At 44.8% G+C, this 12,771-nt stretch overlaps 1 protein-coding gene across 2 annotated transcripts in view; it reads left to right on the top strand.

Moving 5' to 3' along the window:
• The window catches only part of cwf19l2 (CWF19 like cell cycle control factor 2), a 94,686-nt gene that overhangs the window by 33,260 nt on the left and 48,655 nt on the right, over positions 1–12,771 (top strand). Inside the window, exons 7-9 of one of the 2 annotated variants that reach the window (XM_080428940.1) lie at positions 800–915; positions 8,397–9,111; positions 9,765–10,044. In XM_080428940.1, the coding sequence (XP_080285066.1) occupies positions 800–915; positions 8,397–9,111; positions 9,765–10,044 (1,111 nt within the window). Of the gene's footprint in view, positions 1–799; positions 916–8,396; positions 9,112–9,764; positions 10,051–12,771 lie in introns of both variants that reach the window. The other variant, XM_080428939.1, reaches the window with a different exon arrangement.

The raw sequence follows: 12,771 nt of genomic DNA, 5'->3' as shown, positions 1-12,771 counted from the left end.
AAGGGCACGCACGCACGCACGCACGCACGCACGCACGCACGCACGCACGCACGCACGCACGCACGCACGCACGCACGCACGCACGCACGCACGCACGCACGCACGCACGCACGCACGCACGCACGCACGCACGCACACACTCTCTCTCTAAAATAGATTATTCTCTTAAGGTGTAGAGGGATGTTAGTCCCAGGGAGAACACCAAATAGTTAAAGTGTTGGGTGGGATGGCTACCCCTGATATGTCGGAATAGGATTTGAATATATCTGTCCAGAAGTCCAGTCACCCGAGGGCATGACCAAAACGTATGTATCAGATCAGCAGAGGGTTGTCTGCATCGGTTGCACTCATCAGTAATACCTGGAGGAAATATCTTTGCTAGTCTCGCATTAGTGCAGTGAACACGATGAATAATCTTGCATTGTATAAGGCTATGTCTAGCACAAATTGAGGAGTTGTGGACTAGTCTCAAAGCAGTCTCTGTCGCGTCAGCCAGTTCCACCCCCAGGCTATCTTAAGACGGGTCAGAGTTTCTGGGTTTATTGAATTTAATTGGTTATATATCATTGAAATGAAGCCCTTTGTGTTGGGGTTCAAAGAGATTATAGAGTCAATTGCCGAGTGAATGGGCTGGTTTGGGAAATTTGGAAATAGTTTTTGTCGAAAGCATCTAATCGGAAAGTAGCGAAATAGATGGGAGCCGTTGTTCAAGTATGAGATTGGTACAAGAATCCCATTACTGTATTGGTCTTTATCTCTCTCTCTCTCTCTCTCTCTCTCTCTCTCTCTCTCTCTCTAGCTGGGCTGGTAGATGACGGCGGTCTCAGCTGGCTGAGGAAGAGCTACCAGCGGATGAGCGAGCAGGCGGAGAGAGAGCAGCGCAGCCTGGATGACGTGGTGGCTCAGAGATACGGGGTGAGACAGTTAGATAAGGGGTGAGACAGTTAGATACGGGGGAGACAGTTAGATACGGGCGAGACAGTTAGATACGGGGCGAGACGCTTAGATACGGGGTGAGACGGTTAGATACGGGGTGAGACGGTTAGATACGGGGTGAGACGGTTAGATACGGGGTGAGACGGTTAGATACGGGCGAGACGGTTAGATACGGGCGAGACGGTTAGATACGGGCGAGACGGTTAGATACGGGGCGAGACGGTTAGATACGGGGCGAGACGGTTAGATACGGGGCGAGACGGTTAGATACGGGGCGAGACGGTTAGATACGGGGCGAGACGGTTAGATACGGGGCGAGACGGTTAGATACGGGGGAGACGGTTAGATACGGGACGAGACGGTTAGATACGGGGCGAGACGGTTAGATACGGGGCGAGACGGTTAGATACGGGGCGAGACGGTTAGATACGGGGCGAGACGGTTAGATACGGGGCGAGACGGTTAGATAAGGGGCGAGACGGTTAGATAAGGGGCGAGACGGTTAGATACGGGGCGAGACGGTTAGATACGGGGCGAGACGGTTAGATACGGGGCGAGACGGTTAGATAAGGGGCGAGACGGTTAGATACGGGGCGAGACGGTTAGATACGGGACGAGACGGTTAGATACGGGGCGAGACGGTTAGATACGGGGCGAGACGGTTAGATACGGGGCGAGACGGTTAGATACGGGGCGAGACGGTTAGATACGGGGCGAGACGGTTAGATACGGGACGAGACGGTTAGATACGGGACGAGACGGTTAGATACGGGACGAGACGGTTAGATACGGGTGAGACGGTTAGATACGGGGTGAAACGGTTAGATACGGGACGAGACGGTTAGATACGGGTGAGACGGTTAGATACGGGGTGAAACGGTTAGATACGGGACGAGACGGTTAGATACGGGGCGAGACGGTTAGATACGGGACGAGACGGTTAGATACGGGTGAGACGGTTAGATACAGGGTGAAACGGTTAGATACGGGACGAGACGGTTAGATACGGGTGAGACGGTTAGATACGGGGTGAAACGGTTAGATACGGGACGAGAAGGTTAGATACGGGGCGAGACGGTTAGATACGGGACGAGACGGTTAGATACGGGACGAGACGGTTAGATACGGGGCGAGACGGTTAGATACGGGGCGAGACGGTTAGATACGGGGCGAGACGGTTAGATACGGGGCGAGACGGTTAGATACGGGGCGAGACAGTTGGATACGGGGCGAGACAGTTGGATACGGGGTGAGACAGTTGGATACGGGTGAGACAGTTAGATACGGGTGAGACAGTTAGATACGGGGTGAGACAGTTAGATACGGGGCGAGACAGTTAGATACGGGGCGAGACAGTTGGATACGGGGTGAGACAGTTGGATACGGGGTGAGACAGTTGGATACGGGGTGAGACAGTTGGATACGGGGTGAGACAGTTGGATATGGGTGAGACGCTTAGATACGGGTGAGACAGTTGGATACGGGGTGAGACAGTTGGATACGGGTGAGACGGTTAGATACGGGGTGAGACAGTTAGATACGGGGTGAGACAGTTAGATACGGGGCGAGACGGTTAGATACGGGGTGAGACAGTTAGATACGGGGTGAGACAGTTAGATACGGGGTGAGACAGTTAGATATGGGGTGAGACAGTTGGATACGGGGCGAGACGGTTAGATACGGGGCGAGACGGTTAGATACGGGGTGAGACAGTTGGATACGGGGCGAGACGGTTAGATACGGGGCGAGACAGTTCACACACAGCCCCATGCACATCCACACACCCACAATAACACCTGCATTCAGACATGATAGGGCAGTGGTTCTCAAGCTTTTTAGGACCCCTAAAATGAGATGTATTTTAGGCCAGCCGACCCCCCATCTGAAAATGTTTTGTGTCAGGGACCCCCAGACAAGATGATTTATGTAAAAAATAAATTTAAAAAAACGAAATTATTCAAATTTTCATAATTTTTGATATTTTTCAATATCTTCCAAAAAAAAGCATATGTACAAGCTTGCAGTGCGGCACGAAGTGACGCTCTGTGAGCTTGTATGTCTGCTATTTTTGAATAGCCAACGTATAAAATATGGATACAATTATTGTGATGCTGTTTTAACAAGTTTTGCTGGGAACCCCCTGGAACTGCCTCAAGGACCCCTGGGGGTCCCCAGACCCCACTTTGAGAACCACTGCTTTACACAGAACATCAAGCAAAGGAAACACAATTAATACTAAAGTAGTACAAATACTAGATATACAATTACAGTGCAGGAGAGAAATTAAAATACAAAATAAAAGTAACTCAATCAAACTGGTAGTGGCAAACATAAAGGTCTTATGTTTTAACACATTGATTGCCTAGATCGAGTTAACTCGTTTTTAGAATCCATCGCTTGATTGCCTAGATCGAGTTAACTCGTTTTTAGGAAAAAAAAAAAAGTTTATTTTTTAATTTGACCCAAAGACCAAGGAGATATGATTTGTCGAAGATCTAGACTCCCATCCACTTCCTTGTTAACTTAAAACTTAAAAATGTTGTATCTCAGCTCCTGAGTACTTTTTTTTTTCAATGTAAAAACCCTGGCATGAAAATGCAAAAAATCTGAAATAATTCTGGCAATCAATGTGTTAAAAGAAATAAGAATGGCTGCACATTATTGCCCTATTTGGATTCAAAACGGCTATTGTACTGTAGCTGAAAAGCTACAAGTTTGCATGTCTGAATAATGCAAAACAGAAATATTTGTTTGCATTTGCTCTCCCCCCCATATATTTTCATAATAAAAAAGTGCCATACTGTATATCGTATCGTATCGTATCGATGTCACGAGCCCAGTATCGTATCGTATCGTTTTATGAAATTAGTGTATCGGCACACCCCTAGTGCATACTAAACAAAATACTGCTTCCCTACATTTATTTTTGATGGATGGAAAGAAGCAGACATTTCCCAGATCACCTGAGAGATCTGGATGAGATCTGGATGGTTCATGATTGCGAACGCGGAAGGAGGCGCGGCTTCGCCAAGTGGAGCTTACTATGTCACCGTGCTTGGGTTGTGTGTGTGTGTGTGTGTGTCTCTGTCCGTGTGTGTCTCCTGTGTTCACGCTCTCATTGGCTCGCGCCCCCATGTGACTCGAAACTCCGTGCTGAAATGCCAGCAGCTGCACTGCCTGTATACAGCCGCCAGAGTGCGGCAGAGTGCACTACTACAGTGTGGTTGAAATATAGCAGAGCCACAGTCAATCTGCGTTCGCTTCCAGCGTTCGCACGTCTTACTTGTGGCTTAAGATCAGAAATGTATTTCGTCCCTAAACCATTCAAAGGTTTATAGACCAGCAGTAGTATTTTTAAATTAATTCTTTGACACACAGGGAACCAATACATTGAATTTATAAACCACGTTTTAATGATATCATCAAAGTGCAAAAAAAAAGAAAAAACTTTTAGAAGCTTGTATTAAGCGTGCCAACGTGTCGTCACCAGCAGAAGGGGCAAATCAGCCTGCGGGGGCGAGGCATTGGGCGTGGCATTGGGCAATGTTAAGTCAACCTGGTTTTTACCCCTCAAAGATGTCCGCAGCTACAAAAAGACACTTGTTGACGCCCCCTTCAGGATTTTTTGGTGCACCTAATATCTGCTATTTTTTAATAGCCAACCAATGTGCTATGAGGACTTTGTGCCTCTGTACTTTCTTGATTATTCATCCTGATGTCCGTTCTAATTGTCTCACTCATTCATATGCTCGCACACACACACACACACACACACACACACACACACACACACACACACACACACACACTCCTTTCTGCAGTGTCAGCGTTTGAATGACGAGCGGTCGAGCAGACAGTGGCTGATGTGATGTCACTGTTACGTGATTTGGGAACTAACTGGAGCTTTGGGCAAACCCCGCCCCTGGAGGGCCACTGGAATCCAAACAGCGCCAACAATCGTCTCCATTGGCTGGCTGTTTCCACAATGTATATCTGATGGACACATCCTTTTGTCAACTGTTGCTGTTAAAATTTGATAGTCTGTTATATAGGTTAATAATTGCTTCTCTGCTGACAGTATCCAAATAGTTTATAAATAGATGCAGATGGACAAACTGTTGCTGTTAAAATTTGATAGTCTGTTATAGGTTAATATGAATAATTGCTTCTCTGCTGGCTTTATTATAGTATTAGAAGTGGTGGAAAGTTCATGTACTCAAGTACTGAACTTAAGTACAATTTTGAGATATTTGTACTTTACTTGAGTATATCCAATTTCCAAAACTTTTACTTCTACTCCACTACATCTCAGAGGCAGATATTGTACTTTTACTCCATTAATAATATTTGACCACTTTAGTTACTTTGTAGATTTAGGTTACAAAACACACAACTTCAGCCCTTGAACTTTTTCTATTTGTAAATAGCCGATCTATAAGCTCATAACGTATTGCGAGCTTGTAGAGCTGCTAATTTTGTACATTGTATACACTTGAAAACTTGTGAAATGGGGAGTACTTTTACTGGTTCCTTAGGTACATTTTGATACCAATACTTTTACTTTACAGTATTGATACTTTTACTTAAGAAAAACATTTGAGTACTTTTTCTTTTTACTTTTTACTTTTTTTTTGAGTATTAGATTATAAAATAATGCATAATTGAATGGCCTTGCTCTGTCGATATATATAAGATATGTTTGGAGTGGAATGAGGAGATAATTTCGGCTGCAGGAGCAGCTTTGTTAACCCCCGCACCCCTGTGATAATGATATAGGTGATATATGGAATATATTCTTGAGAGAATGTTAATATATTATTCATTGCTGTTTCCTCAGCAGAGGGGAGGGAGGGGGGGAGGGAGATAGAGGCCATTCAATTAGCCTATGCATTATTATAATCTAATACTATGATAAAGCCAGCAAAAAAGCAATTGTTCATATTAACCTATAACAGACTATCATATTTTAACAGCAACAGTTTGGCCGTCTGCATCTATCTATAAACTCTTTGGATAGCGTCAGCAGAGTAACGTATTTTAACATCAACAGTTGACAAACGGATGTGTCCATCAGATATACATTGCGGAAACAGCCAGCCAATGGAGGCGGTCAGGGGTGCGGTTTGGATTCCAGCGGCTCTCCGGGGGCGGGGTTTGCCCAAAGTTCCGGTTATTTCCCAAATCACACGTCACTGTCAGATATGACCATGGCTGTGTGCACTTGTACTCTATCAGACTTTTACACTTGTGCGTGCGACCGTGCGTGTGCGTGCGACCATGCGCATAATGCTTATTTTGTCCTCTATGACAGCTCTCAGTCTGTCTCTCCTGTAACAATGAAATCACAGCACGTCGCTCACCCGTGGCTGTGTGCTTTAAAAAAAAAAAAAAAATTCTCCCCAATTTATTCATTATGCCAATTAACTCATTGAGTGCCATTAACGTGTTTCACGTGTTTTTACCGCTATGGCGCAACGTGCCAATGACGTGTTTGACGTGTTTTTGAAAAAAAAGAAAAAAAAAGTTTTTTTTTCTTTTTTTTTAAAAACATGTTCAGAACCCAAGATATCATCATCTGAAGATTTGCAGCTCCATACACTCCTTGTTTAACGTTTAACTGAAAAAGGCTGTATCTCGCTTCCTAAGCACTTTTTTTTTACTTTGAAAAAAACTCTGGCACTGGGACAACATAATATAGAAATAATTATTGTTTATTCGTTTTTGTTCTTTTACATACTCATAGGTAGTACAATTGAGTGCCAGAATTGCCAAACGTTTAAAAAAATAAAATAAAATCTGGCACTCAATGAGTTTATTCCTCCCCACAAAACATTTCTGTGTGTTGTCACTGCTGTCGTATCCTACTCAACTGGCTCACCTGCCAGTGAGGAGCCCCCACCGTGAGGACGTGGAGCCTCCGTCCTACTCCTCCCGCCCAACACTCCCCGCTGACAGGTTGCCGCCCCCCCAGCCCGTAGGAGTACATGCAGTGATATCACCCTCCCCACCAAAAGTACAGCATTTGGGTGTTCATTCATTTAATATAAACATACAAAGTTGCAGTGGAGATACAGGGTTTCTTCTTGACAGTGATGATTATGTAAATAAACCACAGATTTTTGCATGAAAGTATCTGTTTGTGCTGCTCTGTGAATGAACGTACGTAAAGTTATTTTGTCCTTTTGCACTGAAAAAAAAAACGAAATAAAAACTAGCCTACAGTATGATATCTAAAACTATAACTAAATATACTGACAATTTTGTCAACAAATAAGAACTAAGACAAGTCATTTTACGCTTGGCTGCACGTGGGTGTCACGCTACAATCTACAATCTACAATCTACAACCTACAATCTACAACCTACAATCTACAATCTACAATCTACAATCTACAACCTACAACCTACAACCTACAACCTACAATCTCACAACGTGATGCAGACTAGACGGCTATTGTCGGCACACAGCCAAGTATAAATCACACCAGGCATTACGATGCCATCAACGCCTGCCAAAATGTTGTCGACTAAATCAACTGCAGTTTTAGTTGACTAAAATCGTAAAAGTAAAACTTTTCAGATGACTAAAATATGACTAAAACTAAATGGAATTTTATTCAAAAGACTATGAGTAAAACGAAATCAACATTTGCACGCAAGTGCACGCATGCACATTAACCCATTAACACATTGCGTGCCAGTCGCGTAGATCTACGCGAAGTGGTGTGTTTTTTTTTTTTTTTTACTCACAGGTTGACTTTTCATTGTAGGCCTCGTTCGGTACGACACATTTCATTGTAGCACCACCGGAAACGGAATTATCCGGAAATTCCGGATCCCATCCGCTTCCACTCTAAACCGGAAACTAAAAGTCGATTATCTCGGTTGTTGCTTTTCTCATCGCTGATCGCTGTTTAGAAGAAACCGCTGTAGCTTCAAGATGGCGGATCGGATTTCGACACGGTTTTCGCTGGGCTTTTCACACAGATCCTCTTGTGTGTTTACAAACAGTTGAATGCGCGATTTTAACGGATTTAGCTTTGTCTGTGGCGACGTGAAAAAAACAAAAAAACAACAATAAATCGCTGGCACTGGTGAGTACATTATGATATTAAACTCTGGCGTGGAATGTGTTCAGGCCTGAGGTTCCGATTCTACAAAATGTCTTCTAAATCCTAACTGTATTTTAAAAAAAACTTATGTTACTATGTCAGTGGTTCTCAAACGTTTTCATGTCAAGGACCCCAAAATGAATATGTATTTGGCCGCGGACCCCCATCTCAAAATATTTTGTTCCAGGGACCCCCAGAAGCAAAGATTTGAGTTACAAATGTTCACTTTACAAATATATATTCAAAGATTTGCACAAATGTTCACAATTTCTTTTAGCTCAAATCAAAAAGTGACACAGATGCGTTCCAGGTCTCAATGGGTTAACACTGTGGGTTTCTCCTCCGCAGTCCATGGAGACGTTCCAGAAGCGACTGGCCCTGGCCGAGGAGAAGGCGTTCGGACAGAGAAGAGGAGGACAGAGGGATCATGGGGGGCCGGCATGGAGAGGAGGAAGAGGAGGTTGGAGGAGAGGAGGAGGAGGAGAGACGGAGAGAGACAGGGAGAGAGGAGGAGGAAGAGGGCAGAGGAGAGAGGAGGAGGGGTCAGCGGACAGAGACGGGTGGAGTAGAGACGAGAGAGACCGCAACGTGTCGCCCAGAGACAGACACCGCGACGGAAGGGAGGACGAGAGGTATAGAGAGAGGGAACAGGAGAGAGGCCGAGATGGAGGCAGAGGAAGGGATGGAGGCAGAGGAAGAGATCAGAATAGAGAAAGGGATAGAGAGAGAGGCGGAGACAGAGAGAGAGATGGAGAGAGAGAAAGGGATACAGAGAGAGATGGAGCAAGAGACAGAGATGAAGAGAGATTTGGTGAGAGAGACAGAGATAGAGATAGAGACAGGAATAGAGACAGAGAGAGAGACAGACACAGAGATAGAGATGAAGACAGAGACAGGGAGAGGGATGGAGGAAGAGCCAGAGCTCCAGACAGGGGTGAGGAGCGGCATCACGCCCGCAGAGAGAGCCCTTCGGTCGGGCAGGGCCGTGGCCAAGCTCCCCTCTCCTCTCTTGGTTCTCTGAAAGGCCGCTTTCTGAAGCCCTCAGAAGAAGATGACGATGCAGGTGGGTGGACTTCCGTTCTGAAATTAAAGTATTTCAAAAAGACATGGCACAAGACATTTGGCGCCAGCTAATCCAGCGGTATGTCTGTCTGTCCAACACACAGACAGACAGACAGACAGACAGACTCCTACGTAACGTGAGAAACGCATTCAAAATAGTCATGAATATCATTACCTTCCATGAGCACCGGTGGTTTGAGGCGGTGGTTCTCAAACTTTTTCATGTCAAGGACCACCCAAAATTATTATGTATTTGGTCACGGACCCCCATCTCAAACATTATTGTTCCAGGGACCCCCAAAAGCAAAGATTTGAGTTACAAATGTTCGCTTTAAAAATGTATATACAAAGGTTTGCAAAAATGTTAAAGATTTTTTTTTAAATGCCGCGCTTTGAGCTTATATATCTGCTGTTTTTGAATAGCCAAAGTGTAAAAGGTTAAAGTGGTTAAAATTACCGTGACGCTACATTAACACATTTTGCTGGGAACCCCCCCCCCCCCCCCCCCCAAGGACCCCACTTAACCAGTACCTCCTGTAACTAATCTCTTCTACATTCAAAATAAGTGTTTGTCTGGTGACATGTATACCCGAGTTTGAAATAGTTCATCTGAAGTCAAAAGGAATACATTTTTGCTGTTCTGCTGTTCCACAGGTCCACAGTCTCTCCCAGCCGCGGCTCCGACTCGCCCTTCCACGGCCTTCCAGAAGCCCGGTTCGGACGATGACGAGGAGGAGGTTTCGGACCGCCGGGGCGCCAGCAGGGCTCCAGCCTGGAAGAAGAGCAGTGGTCCCCCTCCCCCTCCTCCTCCTCCTCCACAGGCTGACCCTTCAGAGGAACCAGAGCAGGAGAGAGGACAGAGGCATGCTGGGGTACCTCCTCCTCCTCCGGCTGCACCCCAACAGGCTGCAGTGACGTCATCATCATCATCAAGGTCAGGGTCATATGAGTCTGACACAGAGGTTCTCAAAGTGGGGTCCGGCAACCCCCAGGGGTCTGTGAGGGAGTTCCAAGGGGTCCCCGGCAAAATGAAGATCAGTTTAACCACTTAAACCCTCTATTCATTTTTTTCAATTCAATTGTATTAAAGTGTCAAATCACAACAAGTTGTCTCAAGACACTTTACATGTAGAGCAGAGACCCGACAATCCCATCCTGAGCAAGCAATTTTGCGACCGTGGCAAAAAACTCCCCCTTAACTCTTTGACTGCCAGAGTATTTTCATAAAGTACTCCCCCAGTGCCAGCGATTTTTGTGTTTTTTGTTATTGTTATCTTGTTATTTAATTTTCATATAGTAAGTCTAGGTGCGGTTTTGAACACATACGATCGTTCCACCAGTAGAGAGCAGCAAATAGACACTTTCATCAGCTCGCTGACTCGCTGCCCCCCCCCCAAACAGAGCCAAACAGTGAAATACGTCAAACCGGATGTGACGTGTTCTCAGATTCTCCGATTGCAAAAATGTACGATGTGATACACGACGGCGATGACTGTTCGTCACCCAGACTATAGATTATAGAAGTGGACCTCTCCGTTCGTATTTTATACCGTGTGAAAAACCGTGTGTTTCCCTATTCTGGCCGGGAAGAAAACCGGAAACGGAATCTGCGTCATAAAACCGGATTGCAAGTGTGGGTGAAGTAAGTGGAAATCGAATCCTAGAGTGAAACATTGCAGAATAGCGCAATCAGAGATTAAACAATGAACGCGCGTCCAACGCAAAAGAGAGAGAGGGAGAGACAGAGGAGAGACAGAGAGAGATACAAGTAGTTACAATAACAATAGTAGCAAATATAATAGTGTAAGATAGTATATGATAATATAATAAAGTACAACAATAATGTGTATGCAGTATATAATGGTATAATATAAGAATGTTAAGATAATATACAGTATCTAGTCTACAACGTGATATATGTGACACGTTGTGACCTTGTAGATCTGCTATTTTAGATATTTTCGAACACTATAGTGCGTGCCAATGTGTCGTAACCAGGGGGGGGGGGAGGGGAGCGTGGCATAGTAGCTGCAGCCATACTGGTGGGTTCAATGTTAACACATCGGGTGCCAGAATTTTATAATAACAGATTACGTTCGGTGCCAGAAATCTCACCGTCTGCAACGCTGCGCTGTTTATCCCCCACCAAGATATCCGCCGCTCCAAATGACACTTGTTGACGCCCCCTTCAGGATTTTTTGGTACGCACTATAGTATCTTGTCAGTCCTTGCCCCTTTTACGCCCATATGGAGATCCCTGATGGCATCAGTACATGCCCATGTGGGTACATGCCATATTATATGGACACTCCATATTTGGGCGTAGCTGCATTGGGAACCCCGTATATGGTTATGGCTGAGTCATGATGACATGAGCATGATGCCAGAGGTCCGGCCGCTTGGCCAGCCGGCCCTTCCTTAAATCAATTTTAATATAGGATTCCCTCCTATAATGACATGCCCAAAATATGAACGCCCAGGTTGACAGTGGTTCACTGTTATTTTCACCTGCTACAAATGACCCTAATGAGAGAATGTATAAGAATCATATGTCTCTTACTCGCCCCAATCCCAATGTTATCTCCCCACGTACGATACAGAGTTGTGGAATTGTGTACTAAATCTAATCTAACAACATAAATCTTCCCTTATGGATGTTCCTGGCCCAAAATCTGTATAAATGGGGTGGGGGTGGGGGGTCCTTCCAGTGGTGGAAAAAGTACTAAAATGATTTACTTAAGTAAAAGTATCAATGCTGCAATACAGAAATACACTGTTACAAGTAAAAGTCCAGAATACAAAATTTACTTGAGTAAAAGTACAAAAGTATTGGCATCAAAATGTACTTAAAGTACCAAAAGTAAAAGTACAAAAATATTTGAAAAAAGCAGATCTACAAGCTCACAACGTGTATGCGACACGTTGTGAGCTTGTAGATCTGCTATTTTCAAATAGCCGATGTATAAAATAGAGCTGAAGTGGTTAATGTATGTGTCATAATATAATAATGTATATCTGTGGAGTAAAAGTACAATATTTGCCTCTGAGATGTAGTGGAGTAGAAGTAAAAGTATTGGAAATTGGAAATACTCAAGTAAAGTACAAATACCTCAAAATTGTACTTAAGTACAGTACTTAAGTAAATGTACTTAGTTACTTTACACCACCGGGTCCTTCACATGAAAATGTTTGACGACCGAGAATATGTATTATTTTAGTGGTTCTCAAAGTGAGGTTCAGGGACCTTCTGGGTTACTTGAGGGGGGGGGGGCTCCATCCGTTCTGCTACTTTTGATGCCTCTGTGTGACGCTGTAGTACGATGAAGTAGGGCAGGGGTGATGCAACTTTGGTGATGGAGAGGGCCACTATATTTCCACACTCTCTCCAGAGGGCCACTATATTTCCACACTCACTCCAGAGGGCCACTATATTTCCACACTCTCTCCAGAGGGCCACTATATTTCCACACTCTCTCCAGAGGGCCACTATATTTCCACACTCTCTCCAGAGGGCCACTATATTTCCACACTCTCTCCAGAGGGCCACTATATTTACACACTCTCTCCAGAGGGCCACTATATGTACACACTCACTCCAGAGGGCCACTATATTTACACACTCTCTCCAGAGGGCCACTATATTTACACACTCACTCCAGAG

The sequence above is a fragment of the Gymnoscopelus braueri genome (genome assembly GCF_963280865.1).
Source record: "Gymnoscopelus braueri genome assembly, chromosome: 5".
In the NCBI taxonomy this organism is placed as follows: Eukaryota; Metazoa; Chordata; class Actinopteri; order Myctophiformes; family Myctophidae; genus Gymnoscopelus; species Gymnoscopelus braueri.
The sequence above is the reverse complement of the archived record's forward strand: the minus strand, read 5'-3'. Positions and strand labels throughout refer to the sequence as shown.